This window comes from Thermobia domestica, chromosome 2 (assembly GCF_964235325.1).
Source record: "Thermobia domestica chromosome 2, izTheDome1.hap1.1, whole genome shotgun sequence".
NCBI classification, from domain to species: Eukaryota; Metazoa; Arthropoda; class Insecta; order Zygentoma; family Lepismatidae; genus Thermobia; species Thermobia domestica.
The window spans coordinates 84827400-84841675 of record NC_137455.1 but is presented as its reverse complement, the minus strand read 5'-3'; the positions used below and the strand labels follow the sequence as shown (position 1 = coordinate 84841675).

At 37.6% G+C, this 14276-nt stretch overlaps 1 protein-coding gene across 1 annotated transcript in view; it reads right to left on the bottom strand.

The window, feature by feature from the left end:
- Window positions 1-557: 557 nt before the first annotated feature.
- The window catches only part of LOC145673659 (uncharacterized), a 38593-nt gene continuing 24874 nt past the window's right edge, over window positions 558-14276 (bottom strand). Inside the window, exons 2-3 of the mRNA XM_081743424.1 lie at window positions 13591-13792; window positions 558-2274 (exon numbers count right to left, since the gene is read on the bottom strand). Coding sequence (XP_081599550.1) covers window positions 1430-2274; window positions 13591-13792 — 1047 coding nt within the window. The 3' untranslated portion in view covers window positions 558-1429. The remainder of the gene's footprint in view (window positions 2275-13590; window positions 13793-14276) is intronic.

Here is a 14276-nt window from a genome sequence, read left to right as displayed (position 1 = left end):
TATTACAAACTGCATGCAAGAAGAAAGAAAACACTGGTCATACATGAATTAGAAACTCCAACCGCAAGTAGGCTCAAATCTTGCAAACGGTGCGAGATATTGAGAAAAAATAATCGAAAAAATCTCCCCTTTATGATACCCCTTGCCGATTTTTTTAAAAATCAAGACTTCTTTCACTTGTGTCTGTAAAGGGATATGTACTTATTTTGTGAGGAATGAGGAGAATTATGCTCATATGTGAATGATGCGTGTGTAGAGAGCGCAGGTTCAGCTATTTTTTTAAAAACTAACTATGAATCTAACTTTATTTAAAACTCTACATTTTTAGTTTCCCACCAATCACGCTATATTTAAGCAGTTACTCAAGGATTTCTTTATACACAACATTGTGTTAATTTAAATCATTGAGTAGTAGGCGATCGCATAGGCAACATCTATTAAGACCATTACTCGGAATTAGAGTGATACACAGACCAACAAACAGAGGAGTTATTATTATTTTTTTTAATTAAGATGTTAAATATCGAAGTGGGCAAGACATCTAGAAAACGACTTAATAAACTGAAAAAATATTTTATTGCTTAAGTGCTCTCTGTATAAACATTTTTACAAAATACTCCCAGCAATGGTATCACAGCCTGATAAAAATTTACAAAAATACAAAATATGCACTGTAGCACACAGTTCTATTCTTACATACGGGTACACGTACAGGAACACTTCGTGGAGATATTTCTATCAACTGCTTTTATACCAGTATTCTACCATTTTGAATCTATTTTTTTAAACCTCACCAATCATTTAAATAGCTTAACCACCAGTCTGTTTTTTTAACATTTATTTGCCTATTACGCCAACCTATATTGGATAAGATTTTGGACTATGTAGGCTATAACTGTTACCCGACTTTAGAACATTTATGAATTCAATTCATATCACGCTTACGCATTATATTTTACAAGATTTTTTCTAAGCTAACGCAATAGTTAACCGCATCAAATAATGTTAATTGTTCGACCTAAGCTTTAATAAGACTTGATTCCATTATCAACAGTCTTAACGGACAATCACGACGTAGGCATATTGTGCGAATTCGGCATGAATTACATAAACTAATGGAACAAGTCATAATCACATTGTGTACAAAAGTTCAGTATTGCACTCACCGACAACGAAAAAATGAAACCAAGAAACGATTGAACACTTTAAGGTGAGAACTTAGTTCCAGTTTCCTGAGAATGAACAATGAATTCTTATAAATTAACGTCTAAGTTAAAGAAAGCATTAAAGTTGTCTATAAAAGATTGATAAAAATATACTGAAATCGCATTGGTGTCTGCTTAAGTTATTTTAAATATTGCAACGAATTTGATTTGTTAGTATACTGTGTTTCTCAAACAGTATACTGTATTGTTAGTACACTGTATTTCTATAGAATTGGTCGCATTGTAATTGAAATTTCTAGTTCTCCTTGCTTATTACACAACGAAATCAAATTACTGCACGCAAGTTCTATCTCAGGCGCTACAGTTGCCACGTCATTTCCTGTGGGCAAAATGCCCTTCAACACGCGAACATTGTTCTTCATTTCAATCCACGCACCAAACTGTCTTGTATCCCTAACTTTGTCACTTACAGAATGGAACATAACCCTCAATTTTCTTTGATAAAAATATATCTTAACTACAAACAATGCTGAGTAACAACCAAGAGATACAGCATATTTTTTCCACTTTCTGTCACTAACTTCAACTCTCCTTCGAAAGTCGGAAATACACAGTGTGACAGTGGATCCATCTACTGGCTGTAAAGTATGCTTTGACTCCAAATGACTAGCTACAGCATTACGATGTCCTTGCCAATAACATAGGCGAGAAAGAAGACAATTAACAGGCGCTGATTCACAAAACTTTTCGTGGTCCACGCGTTCCGCTTGCCGAAGACGTTCTTTACAACCCCATCGTGCATTACGACATGGTAAACTTAAGACAGATAAGAATCGTTCCATAGTCAAATTACGCTCTCGCGAACCACCACATCTGCAGAAGGGACAAAACCTCATTCTTTCTGAACATGTGATACACATCATATTACCACACACTTTACAGGATACTATCACGCGACCTTGCAGTAGTTCACTGCATATAACACAGTCCACAATAGAGTTCAATTCTTTACAATTTTCACAAAAACAATCACTAGCACATTCTTTAATCTTCATTAATTCTGTCTCTACTGAAATGAAGTTTGAATCCTGGCTCCGAAGTTCAGCCTCTGTAACGAAAAATAGAAAACTGGCATTAACAGTACTATAGTAATATATTACAAACTATAGTTTTGAAAGACAGCTATGTTCAAACTTCAAAACTAACTGAAAAATGCAATAATAATAATAATAATAATAATAATAATAATAATAATAATAATAATAATAATAATAATGGATTCAGGTCATGAAATATTAATGTTGGATCGTCCTACAATATTTAGAAATTATTTTTAATTTATGTAATATCAAACAAATAAAAATGAAACTATTGATATCTTGATAGAAGTATACCATAGGCCAGAGATGTTCACCCTCGCGAGGGTGGCCCTCTCGAGGGCATCCTCACCCTCAAGTTCCCTCGCCCACAGTGACGCGAGGGCGAGGACAAGTTTTGGCCGCGAGGGCAAGGGTGCGCGACGGCGAGGACAAGTTTCGATGGCGAGGGTGAGGGTGCGCGAGGAAAAGCTTCGATGAAGAGGGTGAGGGTGAGGGTGAACGAGGGCGAGAGTCAACTGCTACTGCGAGGGCGAGGGTGAATGAGGTCGAAGTAAAATGAACATCTATGCTATGGTGTACGCCGTGTGAAATTTTAGGACTTGAGCAGGAAGTTTTTGATAGTCTATTATTGCAACACAGCCCCTGCCCGCTGCAGCCCCTAGTTATTCGCCTCTACTTTCTAAACATTTTCTATATATTTTACATCCCTGGAGTTGGTGGCCCCGCATCGTGGAAGTTGTGGGGACATTATCTAAGCCTTTGGTCAAGTGACCTTACATTTGGACCTGTCAAGTGACCCTACATTTACATAGACTACTATTGAGATAAGTGGGTAAAACTGCATTCAGGTTTACACATATAATTTCATGACTTAGTTTTCATCCTCCCGAAGGGGAACTTTCGAAGATGTCCTCAATTCTAACTATAGAGAAACGTTCTCACACAACAGAATAAACATAATTTCAAACCGTTCATGATCTATATTTAAAAAAAATAGCACTCTACTAACGTAATTTCCTGTTTTACTTATGAATATCTGGGAATCAGTCGATCTGTCTGTATTCTGACGTATTAGAGTTAATGTCCATTTATAATTCATCACCGATGCCGATGCTAAATGGTACGTGAATCTATAGTTTATGGTAGGATCCGAACCACCATAATGCGTTCAAACTTCACTCAAGGGAATCGAACCTGAGACTTGCTGCAAAGCAGACATGCTTGCTAGACACTATACTAACTTCCTTTGTATATGTCAATATCATTAACTTTCAGTAATCACCGGTAATCGACCTATAACCAGAGTCGAAATCTAAGAGGGAGATATTGAAAATGTTTAATTATCCTATTTTTTATGTAAATATTTCACTTTAGAATATTAGCGTTTAAATACTCCTCTCCCCCATACAACCATTACACACGCTAATACTATGCAACAAGCAGTAATGACTACACATTATCAGATGCAACATTTAATCAATCAACATATAACATATAAAGCTTATAAAATTTTAATTAGTCAGCTGGATTACATCTTATGAAAAAAGTTGAATAATTTCCACCTTATATGTTAGTTGTTTGACGTAACGTAAGCATGAAGGTAAGCTTAGATCTTTGTTCGAAATTTACATTGAAATGATATTCGCAATGAATCTTCAGTGGGCTGAATCTCTTTCGTTCCAGGTTGGCTACAAGACTGCGATAATCGTAGGACGTAAAAATGAAGATTTTATTCCCCAGTCAGAATTTTTAAATTATCCTATCTCTTCAAGTCAATAATTGTCTGTTTTGCATTATTACTTTTCAACCACAGAGCAAAATAATTCAGTCACTCTACTCCTGTTTTAATGATGTATGGCAGCGTGTAACAAATTGTTGCGAGGTCCTGGGCAAGAAAAGTTTGTGATCGCCCTTTCAGTTTTTAATTGCTAATTATAATAAAATTTCTGGAAATCAATTAATCTACACATTTAATTATTTGTGCTAAAGAAAATAAAGGTTTGTTCTCTTACTTTCCCGTTCCACCATTTCTTTCATCATCATTCACTTGCAATTTCATCCATCTCCTTTAGCAGTTACATGACTCTGGGGCGCTAAACTAAAGATTTCATCTTTTCTTTCATTACTACAATCTTAAAGTTTGCACGTCATTATTAATTGTTGAATTGGTGGATTTATAAAAGTCAGTGCTAAATCATTTTAGGCTCGATAATCTTTCCAAGGCCCCTGGAGGCGCTAAACTCTAAGCGTGCCATTTAGGGAGGAACGGTGGCTCAGCGATAGAGAAATTACCTTTGTTCGAAGGGTCGCATGTTCGATTCCCGTTCAAGTAAGTTCGTGGTGGAGGACATCGTGTTCGTGGGTTTTCTGGGGATTCTCCAGTTTCCTACCACATTCTCATTCAACTATTTCTTTCATCATTCACTTCTGTCTCCTTTAGCATTTAGCTTGCATAATCGTGGGATCTTAAACTAAAGATTTCATTTTTCATTTGCCTTTACGTATTTGTAGTGTAAGGAATCCTTGAGACAACGTTTGAAAGAGATAATTTCATAATTGGGGGAATTACTGAAAATAAACTTTCCAACAATGATAGCTGCCAAAAATGAATCAAGACCAAAGTGATAAAGTGCACAAATTGGCCCCTAGGGTAGTTTCTTAAGACAAAGTTTCATATTTATGGCAATTATTGAAAAAAAAATTAAAATTTTAACATTGTTAAGGTAGGACAAATGTATCTCTATTAGTGGTGAATATTAATATTTGAGCATCGAAACTAACCTTACAAGCACATTGACACATTTCAGTTTATATTTTAAAATACCAATTAACTTAGATTCACATTCAAATCAATGAGGTCATTCATGTTATAGGTTAGAGTGGGTATATATTTCCGAGTGATAATTCAACAATAGTGTTCTGAAGTATTTTATTTGTTTGCTGACGGAGTTTCAAAATTAAGCTCTTTAGATCTTTCCCTTTGAATTTGTTCAAATTCCTCAGTTACGCTACAGACATCAGGGATGGCCAACGTGTTGACTGTCAAATTCTGACAGATAGTCCGCGGCAGTCACTCTACCGCCATTCATCAAACCTTGATTTCACCCTCACCCTCATGAGAGCCGCCCTTGTGTGGCTGAATACTTATGCTTGCATCGTAGTTCAAGGAACATTTGAAGTAAAGGCATTGGATACTGTTGATAAATGATGTAAACGTCACTATCGACCGAGATCTCCATTGTAACAGTTGTTACATTTTAGGTGTTCCACAGTAAGTTATACGATGATATGTTTAGTTTCCTTTCTTCAGGACGTATGTTAAGCAAGGGCGGATCCAGGACGGACTTCTGGTGGGGGTGGTGGGTTGTAATACTGCTACTTAGAGCTACTTTTAAGAGCTCCAAACTCTGGAATGCGTTTTATTTGTATATATAAAATAAAGAAGTTTCCTCTTCTGGGGGGGAGCGATCGCCTCCCCTGGATCCGCCACTGACGATAAGGAAATAATTCAACAAATAGGTTGAATAATTGATGCTCTGATCCTCACGAAGGAGGCCCTCTCGAGGCCTCCTTACCCTCAATTACCCTCGCCCTCAATGATATGAGGGCGAGGGCGAGTGAGGATAATGGACAACTCCTATCGCGAGGGCGAGGGTGCGCGAGGGCGAGGACAAGCTTCGATGGCGAGGGTGAGGGTGCGCGAGGGCGAGGAAAAGCTTCGACGAAAAGGGCGAGAAGAAGCTTCGACAGCGAGGGTGAGGGTGCGCGAGGGCGAGGACAAGCTTCGATGGCGAGGGTGCGCGAGGGTGAGAAAAAGCTTCGACGAAGAGGGCGAGGACAAGTTTCGGCAGCGAGGGCGAGGGTGCGCGAGGACGAGCTTCGATGGCGAGGGTGCGCGAGGGCGAGGACAAGTTTTGGCCGCGAGGGTGATGGACAATTCCATTCGCGAGAGTGAGGGTGAACGAGGGCGAAGGGACAACTGCTACTGCGAGGGCGAGGGTGAGTGAGGTCGAAGTAAAATGAACATCTATGCCATAGGCTATATCTGAATTTTTGACCTAATGCATATACATAATGCAGATGACAAATCGAGTTGGTTAAGACAACTCCTGAGCTTGTTCAGACAACTTCAGATTTCAGTACATATAATTTATTATTGACAGCTTGGTTTTGTTCAAGCTGCCAGTGCTGATAAACTGAGCAGTGAATAGCGAACTCAGGCTGAGCTGGGTATGGGGAGGCGCAACTCTCTTCCTTCATGAAAAGCACCATTTGCTGCACACTGCCTCTTCATTATTAGCCACGTTAACAGCTCTGGACGTAGCGAAGTTGTACCTCACATTTCTGTGCTAACAATCCAGGAAATGACTTGTTGAAGGAAGAAGCAGTCAGGGTTCCAATTTCTTTTCATTATATATTTGCTTCTTTCTCCGTTAAGTCTGAAAATTCAAGAAATTACGTACTGTATAAACGTGGCTGAGATATTTTTGATACAACAAAATCAGATTTTTTTTCCGGGGGCGTCATTTGCAGAACAGTTCAAAACTATTCTTCACATAGGGCACATCTGCAACACGCAACGTTAGCTAAAAGCATAGAGTCTTCCATTGACATACAAGCACAACCGTCAAGTTGTACGATAGTATTATCCTAAAACATTTAACTAATGCCGCATTCAAGTGAACTTTTGAATGTGTTTCAACTTTTTTTTTAATGACTTGAGCCATCAAAATCTCATTAGTCCAAGTGAATTTCTTTTAGAAAAATAAACAAAGAAGAACTAACGATCTGTAACTAACGATCTCACCCAGAAATTAAGTCATAATCCACGGAAATATTCATCTTGTAACTTTCCCCCTTTACACTTACTAGTTTGAATCAAGTCTATGACCGACCTGACATTTTTAATGTTTAACTTTCTGTTTGAATGTTAAACGATAAAAAATACATGAGTTTGAGGTGAACACTACTCTTATCGCCTCGTTCCACAAACTTCAATGTGAACAATAAATGTAAAGTATAACTTACACAATCTTTTAAATAAACGCACACAAATAATACTTTCTTCGCAAAATTTGCGGAGGGCAATGTAATATTTAAAATATGCAAAACAGTGGTCGAAGTGAGACTGTATGCGGTGGTATGCCATACTGCCTCTGGTTCCTTGGTAATGAGGACATACCGTATCTGGTGTTTGATATAAAATATATCAAGACAATATTTTAATAGCCGGTATATTGAGCCAAAATCATCATAAAACATACCGCCTCTGCTTTTTCCCCCACCTCGAACACTGATGCAAAATACTCAAAATGCCCATTATCTTAAACTAAAACTCAGATTTGCTTTGTGTTGAAGCAAACCAATACAAAATAAGACCCTCAACCTTGCACTGCATTAGCATCTTTGAATTTTCCCTAGCTACCCCGAAGTTTCCCACCAATTGATTCAAAAACAGAGGCCGTAAAGGTGTTCTCCATCTGAGATTTATAAATATATCACAATATTTATCTGTGACGCACGCTGGAAAAACTTAACCTTCTCACGACACTCCCAACGTGAGGTGCGAATAGATTGTGAATTATTCTCACAAAGGCACTCTGATATAATACTTCGCTTTTTGCTCTGATACAAAATTTCCAGCTTGATAAATTCCCGTCTACACTTGGAAACATCGATTGCAGAAAACCTGACAGGACCATGACTCTTGTCCAATACAATACAACCGCACATGTGGAGGAGCGGTTGCAGAAGTTAGTATATGTGACCAGGCCGGTAGCCAGTCCAAAAGTGTAGAGGAGGAGGGGCGATCAAACTATATTATAGTTCATTTGCAAGCCTACCGTGAAACTTTTAGGGGGGCAGTAAAAAATTAGGAAGGCCCAGCCCCTAGATCTCCCTTGGATATGGGCCTGTATGTGACTAGCTTCCATTGAAATGAATTGACTTTCCTCATACACCTAAAGCTATCAGTGCTCGATCTTAACAGAAAATGCAACTGCAACAGTATGAAGAACGAAGAGTGCGTGTCGAAAATTACGATGTGTATTTTTTCTTCGGACATTTTATATTTCTACATTCTCAAAGTAATACGAGTGATTCCATTTCAAATCGTCCAGGGTGGTCCACATGACTATCTCAGATTTAACTTATTTTTTAAAATAAGAAACTACATACAAAATTATTAGACCCATATTTTTTCTTTTTGCTGAAAAAAATTTTTTCTTCGATATACAGCCTTCCAAAATGGCCGCCCTCCTCTCCAATTGCTCGAAAAATTGAAAAACATCAAATTAAAAATTTTATTGTAGAGAAACGAGTGTACTTAGTAACATAATCGCAATAGCAGGAAGAGTATAAAGTTGTATGTTTCGTTGGAGGGTAAAAATTCGTCTATTGGTCCAATAGGAATCGCGCAATTCACTCGCAATGTTGCCAACTTTGATGAAATTTTTGCTAACTTCAAAACATTTTTTTTCTGTCCTCACGAGCAATATCAACCATCTGCTTGTAGCATCGAAATCTACTCCATAAGGTCTCTTGAAAATGTAAAGGACTTACGTTTCTGATTATTACATCCCACGTTATAGCATGATGAAAAGCTGAAAATTTCATTAACACGCCATGTTTGGACGCCATTTTCTCAAAAACCCCACCTTTTAAAAATCTGAATTTTTTACATGTATTGGAAAAGTATCTAAGTATTTAATATCCGTTAACCGTTCATGCGGCTGAAGCCCCTAACATTCGCAATTAATTATTGAAATTTCGATTTTTGTACTTGCAATGTAAATATTTCCTATGGGCATTTAGGTCCTATACACAAGGCGATTTGAAAGGGAGTATGAAAATTTTGAGAGATGAATCCTGACATCAAATCCAGTAGAAAAGTTCCTATAAACATGAGTCGAATTCCGCTTCGTTTTCGAGTTACAGGGTTTCCAACTCGGGGCCAAAAATCGGCTCGCGACAGTGGAAAATAAAATATATATTTCGTGTTTAATCAGAGCTATGTGCTAAAGTTATGATGAAGTTCAGAAAGTTGATTTGTATCAATATGAAAATTTTTACGTGCGTTGCAATTCGGTTGGCAGTGTTGCCAACTTGGTAAAACTTTTATTTCTTTCCAAATGACACTACGTGGATTTTATTTGATATTTGGTATTCATTAATGACTGCAAACATCACATAAAGCACAATTTTCCCACATCACCACAGTTTTCGATAACTTACATGGGTTTCATTAAAAGGTTTATCTTGTGCATTATTGATAGTTTGCAACATTAAGTGTGAATTTCACTCGATGTTTGTCATCATTAGTAAAACCAAAATGTCGAATAAAAACTACGTTTGTGTAAGTTGTAATAATCATAATAATAATAATAAAAAGAAGAAAAAATATTCTTTATTATTGCAAAACCTCTCATAACTCCACGCATCAAGTTCGAACTTGTTCAAGAAGTTCTGCTGAAACCACGAAACAGTTTATTACGAGGTTTGGTGTCGTGAACATCGTCCTAGTGATCTCTGGAACCATGAAAATTGTTTTTACTGGTAGCATGACATTGTAGTGCACGAGTTACAGTGTTTGTGTGAATAACAATGAGGAAGTCCTATTACAGTAAGGACCATATTAAATGTGTTGATTCTAAAAGGCATAAGATAATTGTGTATAGAAAGAATTCTTGACAAACATTTAATTTTGTGGTAAAATATATGTATTGTGTACAGCGCGTCTGCCAAAACGTAGTATTAGGAGAGGATGAATATTTGTGTAAAGGGTGCTTTGAATATTTACCGTGAACAACGTGAATGTGTGTGAGATATTGGTGACCACGAAAGAGATGTAAATATAAAATTATGCACCAGCAAGATAAAGAATTTGTTCCTCTGAATGTAGATTTTGAAACCATTAACCAGACAGTTAACATGCTAAACATGAATGTGTCCCCATTAAAACGGCCGTTATCAGTGAAACCTAGACTGCAGTGAAGGATTCACCTCTCAGAATTTTTCATACTGGCTTTCAAATCGCCTTCTGTACAGGACACAAATAATCATCCTCCCCTAATAGTACGTTTGGGCTGACACGCTGTACGCAGTCCATATATTTTACCGCAAGATATATTTTTTTTTTTTTTTTGTCTAGAACTCCTTCTGTGCACAATCCTCTTACGGCTTTTAGCATAAATAACACATTTAATACGGTCCTTACTCTAATAGGACTTCCCCATTGTTATTCACACAAACACTTAACTAGTGCACTAGAATGTCATGCTACCAGTGTAAACAATTTTCATGGTTCCAGAGAACACTAGGACGATGTTCACGACACCGAATCTCACAAACTATCAATAACGCATGAGATAAACCTTTTAATGAAATACATGTAAGTTTTCGAAAACTGTGGTGATGTTGGGAAAATTGTGCTTCATGTGATGTTTGCAATCATTAATGAATACCAAATATCAAATAAAATCCACGTAGTGTCATTTGGAAAGAAATAATAGTTCTACCAAGTTGGCAACACTGCCAACCGAATTGCAACGCACGTAAAAATTTTCATATTGATACAAATCAACTTTCTGAACTTCATCATAACTTTAGCACACAGTTTCTGATTTAACGCGAAATATATATTTTATTTTCCATTGTCGCGAGCCGATTTTTGGTCCTGAGTTGGAAACCCTGTAACTCGAAAACTAAGCGGAATTCGACTCATGTTTATAGGAACTTTTTTACTGGATTTGATATCAGGATTCATCTCTCAAAATTTTCATACTCCCTTTCAAATCGCCTTGTGTATAGGACCTAAATGCCCATAGGAAATATTTACATTGCAAGTACAAAAATCGAAATTTCAATAATTAATTGCGAATGTTAGGGGCTTCAGCCGCATGAACGGTTAACGGATATTAAATACTTAGGTACTTTTCCAATACATGTAAAAAATTCAGATTTTTAAAAGGTGGGGTTTTTGAGAAAATGGCGTCCAAACATGGCGTGTTAATGAAATTTTCAGCTTTTCATCATGCTATAACGTGGGATGTAATAATCAGAAACGTATGTCCTTTACATTTTCAAGAGACCTTATGGAGTAGATTTTGATGCTACAAGCAGATGGTTGATATTGCTCGTGAGGACAGAAAAAAAAATGTTTTGAAGTTAGCAAAAATTTCATCAAAGTTGGCAACATTGCGAGTGAATTGCGCGATTCCTATTGGACCAATAGACGAATTTTTACCCTCCAACGAAACATACAACTTTATACTCTTCCTGCTATTGCGATTATGTTACTAAGTACATTAGTTTCTCTACAACAAAACTTTTAATTTGACATGTTTTTCAGTTTTTCGAGCAATCCGAGAAGAGGGCAGCCATTTTGGAAGGCTGTCTATCGAAGGAAAATTTTTTTTCAGCAAAAAGAAAAAATATGGGTCTAATAATATTGCATGTAGATCCCATATACAAAAAATAAATGAAATCTGAGACTATGGTGGGGACTAATTGTGGTTTGCCTGGACGATTTGAAATGGAATTGGTCATACATAAAATGCTGGTGTGGTCATGCAAGCGAGAGAATAGTTGCGAACCGCTTCTGATTTTAGGTTAATACAGGATGAGTGAAACGTCTTTCGATACTTATTTTGAAACTTGCGAGGAAAATGTGAAATCTGTTAATGGGAGAGGGGGGTCACAACTTGAAGACATGGCGCTTATGGCTGTCATCTTAAATGCAAGTTCGAAGTTTCAGATAAAATCGGGGCATGTTGCACGTTAAGTGACACCCGTCTGAGGTTAGGAGTCTAAAGGTGTAATTGTTTCAGTTACATCTTTTATGGTTTGCATGTTATGAATATCGAAAGTTCGAAAATCACCTACTAATGAGACACTACAGTACATGTTCTTGTGGTCATCCCATCTATTGCTCAACTGTATTCGCAGTGTTCACTCAAACTGCACACTCAGGAAAATGTCTGGTGAAATGTGGTCACACGTGTGCCGAATGAGTTTCTGAAGGTGCCTTATGTTTTTTCTTAGCACAAACCACCTGCTGCACATGACCCCACAGAAACCAAACAGTATGAAGTTAGGTGGTCATTCCACAGGACCTCGGCGACCAATCCATTTCTCTGGGAGCTATGCAACGAATCATTGATGCACACCTACGCCATGTATGGGGAGGGGGTAATTGTATTGGAAATAAGGAAAGTAGCGGTTTGGGTTCAAAAGGCAAGGAAACATCTTCCTGGAAGAGCATCATGTGTGTTGCGCCATTAAGATAATGTCTATGAATAATGAACCAATGATGTGGGGTACTTTGTCGTTGCCTTTGCAGACGTATGTTCCTGCATAATCAACTCAGTTTGGACTATTGTCGCAAGAATGCCGACAATTATGGCGACTGACTTTCTCATTCCATAAAAATAGACCCAGTCGCTGAACAATATGTAACATGTAAATCAGGAATCCCATTCGTGTTGGATTGTAATCTATGTGCAGACCTGCTCATCGATCTGGATCATCCTCATTTAGTTTGTTGCATGTGCTGTTTATAAGGATGCAACATCTGGATAATGGAGGAACGTCTGATGACACGACGAGTGACACGACAACTTCCAGTGACACGACGAGTACAACTTTTGAGACTCTTCGTAAACGATGCTAAGACAGTCATTGGTGGCCTACATTCCACAGATCAAGTTTCTAGGAACTTCTGCGATCACGTACGTGATCGTGCTATGAGATACTGGATGACTGCCTGGATGCCGTTTGCTATAGTCTTCTGTAATGTCTCTCGAGCTGAATTTCGCTGACATTAGGATGACTTGTTCCTTCGTCTGATCGAAGGCATCTTAGATCACTTGCAAAAATAAGAGTTACAGTCAGTAATAATGAAACTTTTCAAATTTTCAGTGTTCACAACGTACAAACCATATAAGATATGAAAAAAACAATTACACATTTGGATTCCTGAGTTGACGTCGGTAGTAATATGCGACTCGTCCCTTTCCAATTTGAAATTTCAAACTTGCATTCAAGATGGCAATCATGGACGCCACGCACTCTACAAGGTGTTGACTCTCCACTACACCTTCCATTAACATATTTCACATTTTCTATCAGGATGCATAATAAAAGGATGCTCAAAGACTGATTCACCCTGTGTAGTACTATGTACTGTATGATGTGATCAAATGATAGCTAAATAAACAAACAAAACCATCAACTTTTGCTGTATTTCTTAAAACATTTTTTAAATCATTGATTTTAGGATATGCTTTTGGAAGTTCTTACTTTGAAAGTACCACATAACATACTACCTTCTATTGGTTGGTTTTCCTGGAGAGAGTTGGTTCGTGACTTCACTTGTTCTGATTTATGACAATCATCATCACCATTCGTATCATGCAGCAAGTTATGAGTGTCATGATGCTCGTCCTCCACATCAATCACAGCCCAACTGGATCGATGACGTCCCAATCGAACTCGAGAAGGTCTCTGAAACCACGATAGCCGTTGGCCCTGAAAAACGATAATTGAAATTAACATCTACATTATAAGTTTTCCTATTAAGTCACAATAGGAAACTTTTTTTCTGGCTTCTCTTTAATCCTATGCTCTAAAGCGAGTAAATATTACATGCAAGAAAGCGATATAAACCCGGACTTAGGGGAAAGCTATTTAGAGGCTGTAAAATAGATGGCCTAACGATTTCATTAGATCAACATTCTGATTTAGAAACTTATTTAAGTTTTTCCAATCAATTTTCATAGTAAGTGAATCTTCAGTTTTAGTGTGCGAAATAGTATATTTTTCCATCAGCGAGTTTACCCTCAACCCCACCGCACCAGGCAAAGGCAGGTTTTCCGAATATCAATTGGAAAATTTTAAGAAGCGTTGAAATTACGAGAATAGAAAATTCACCAAATAGGGTTCCCCATAAGAGGAGGCAACACCGAAAATATAAGGAGATTCATAAAAGGAATGCACTTGTTTTCTTCATTAT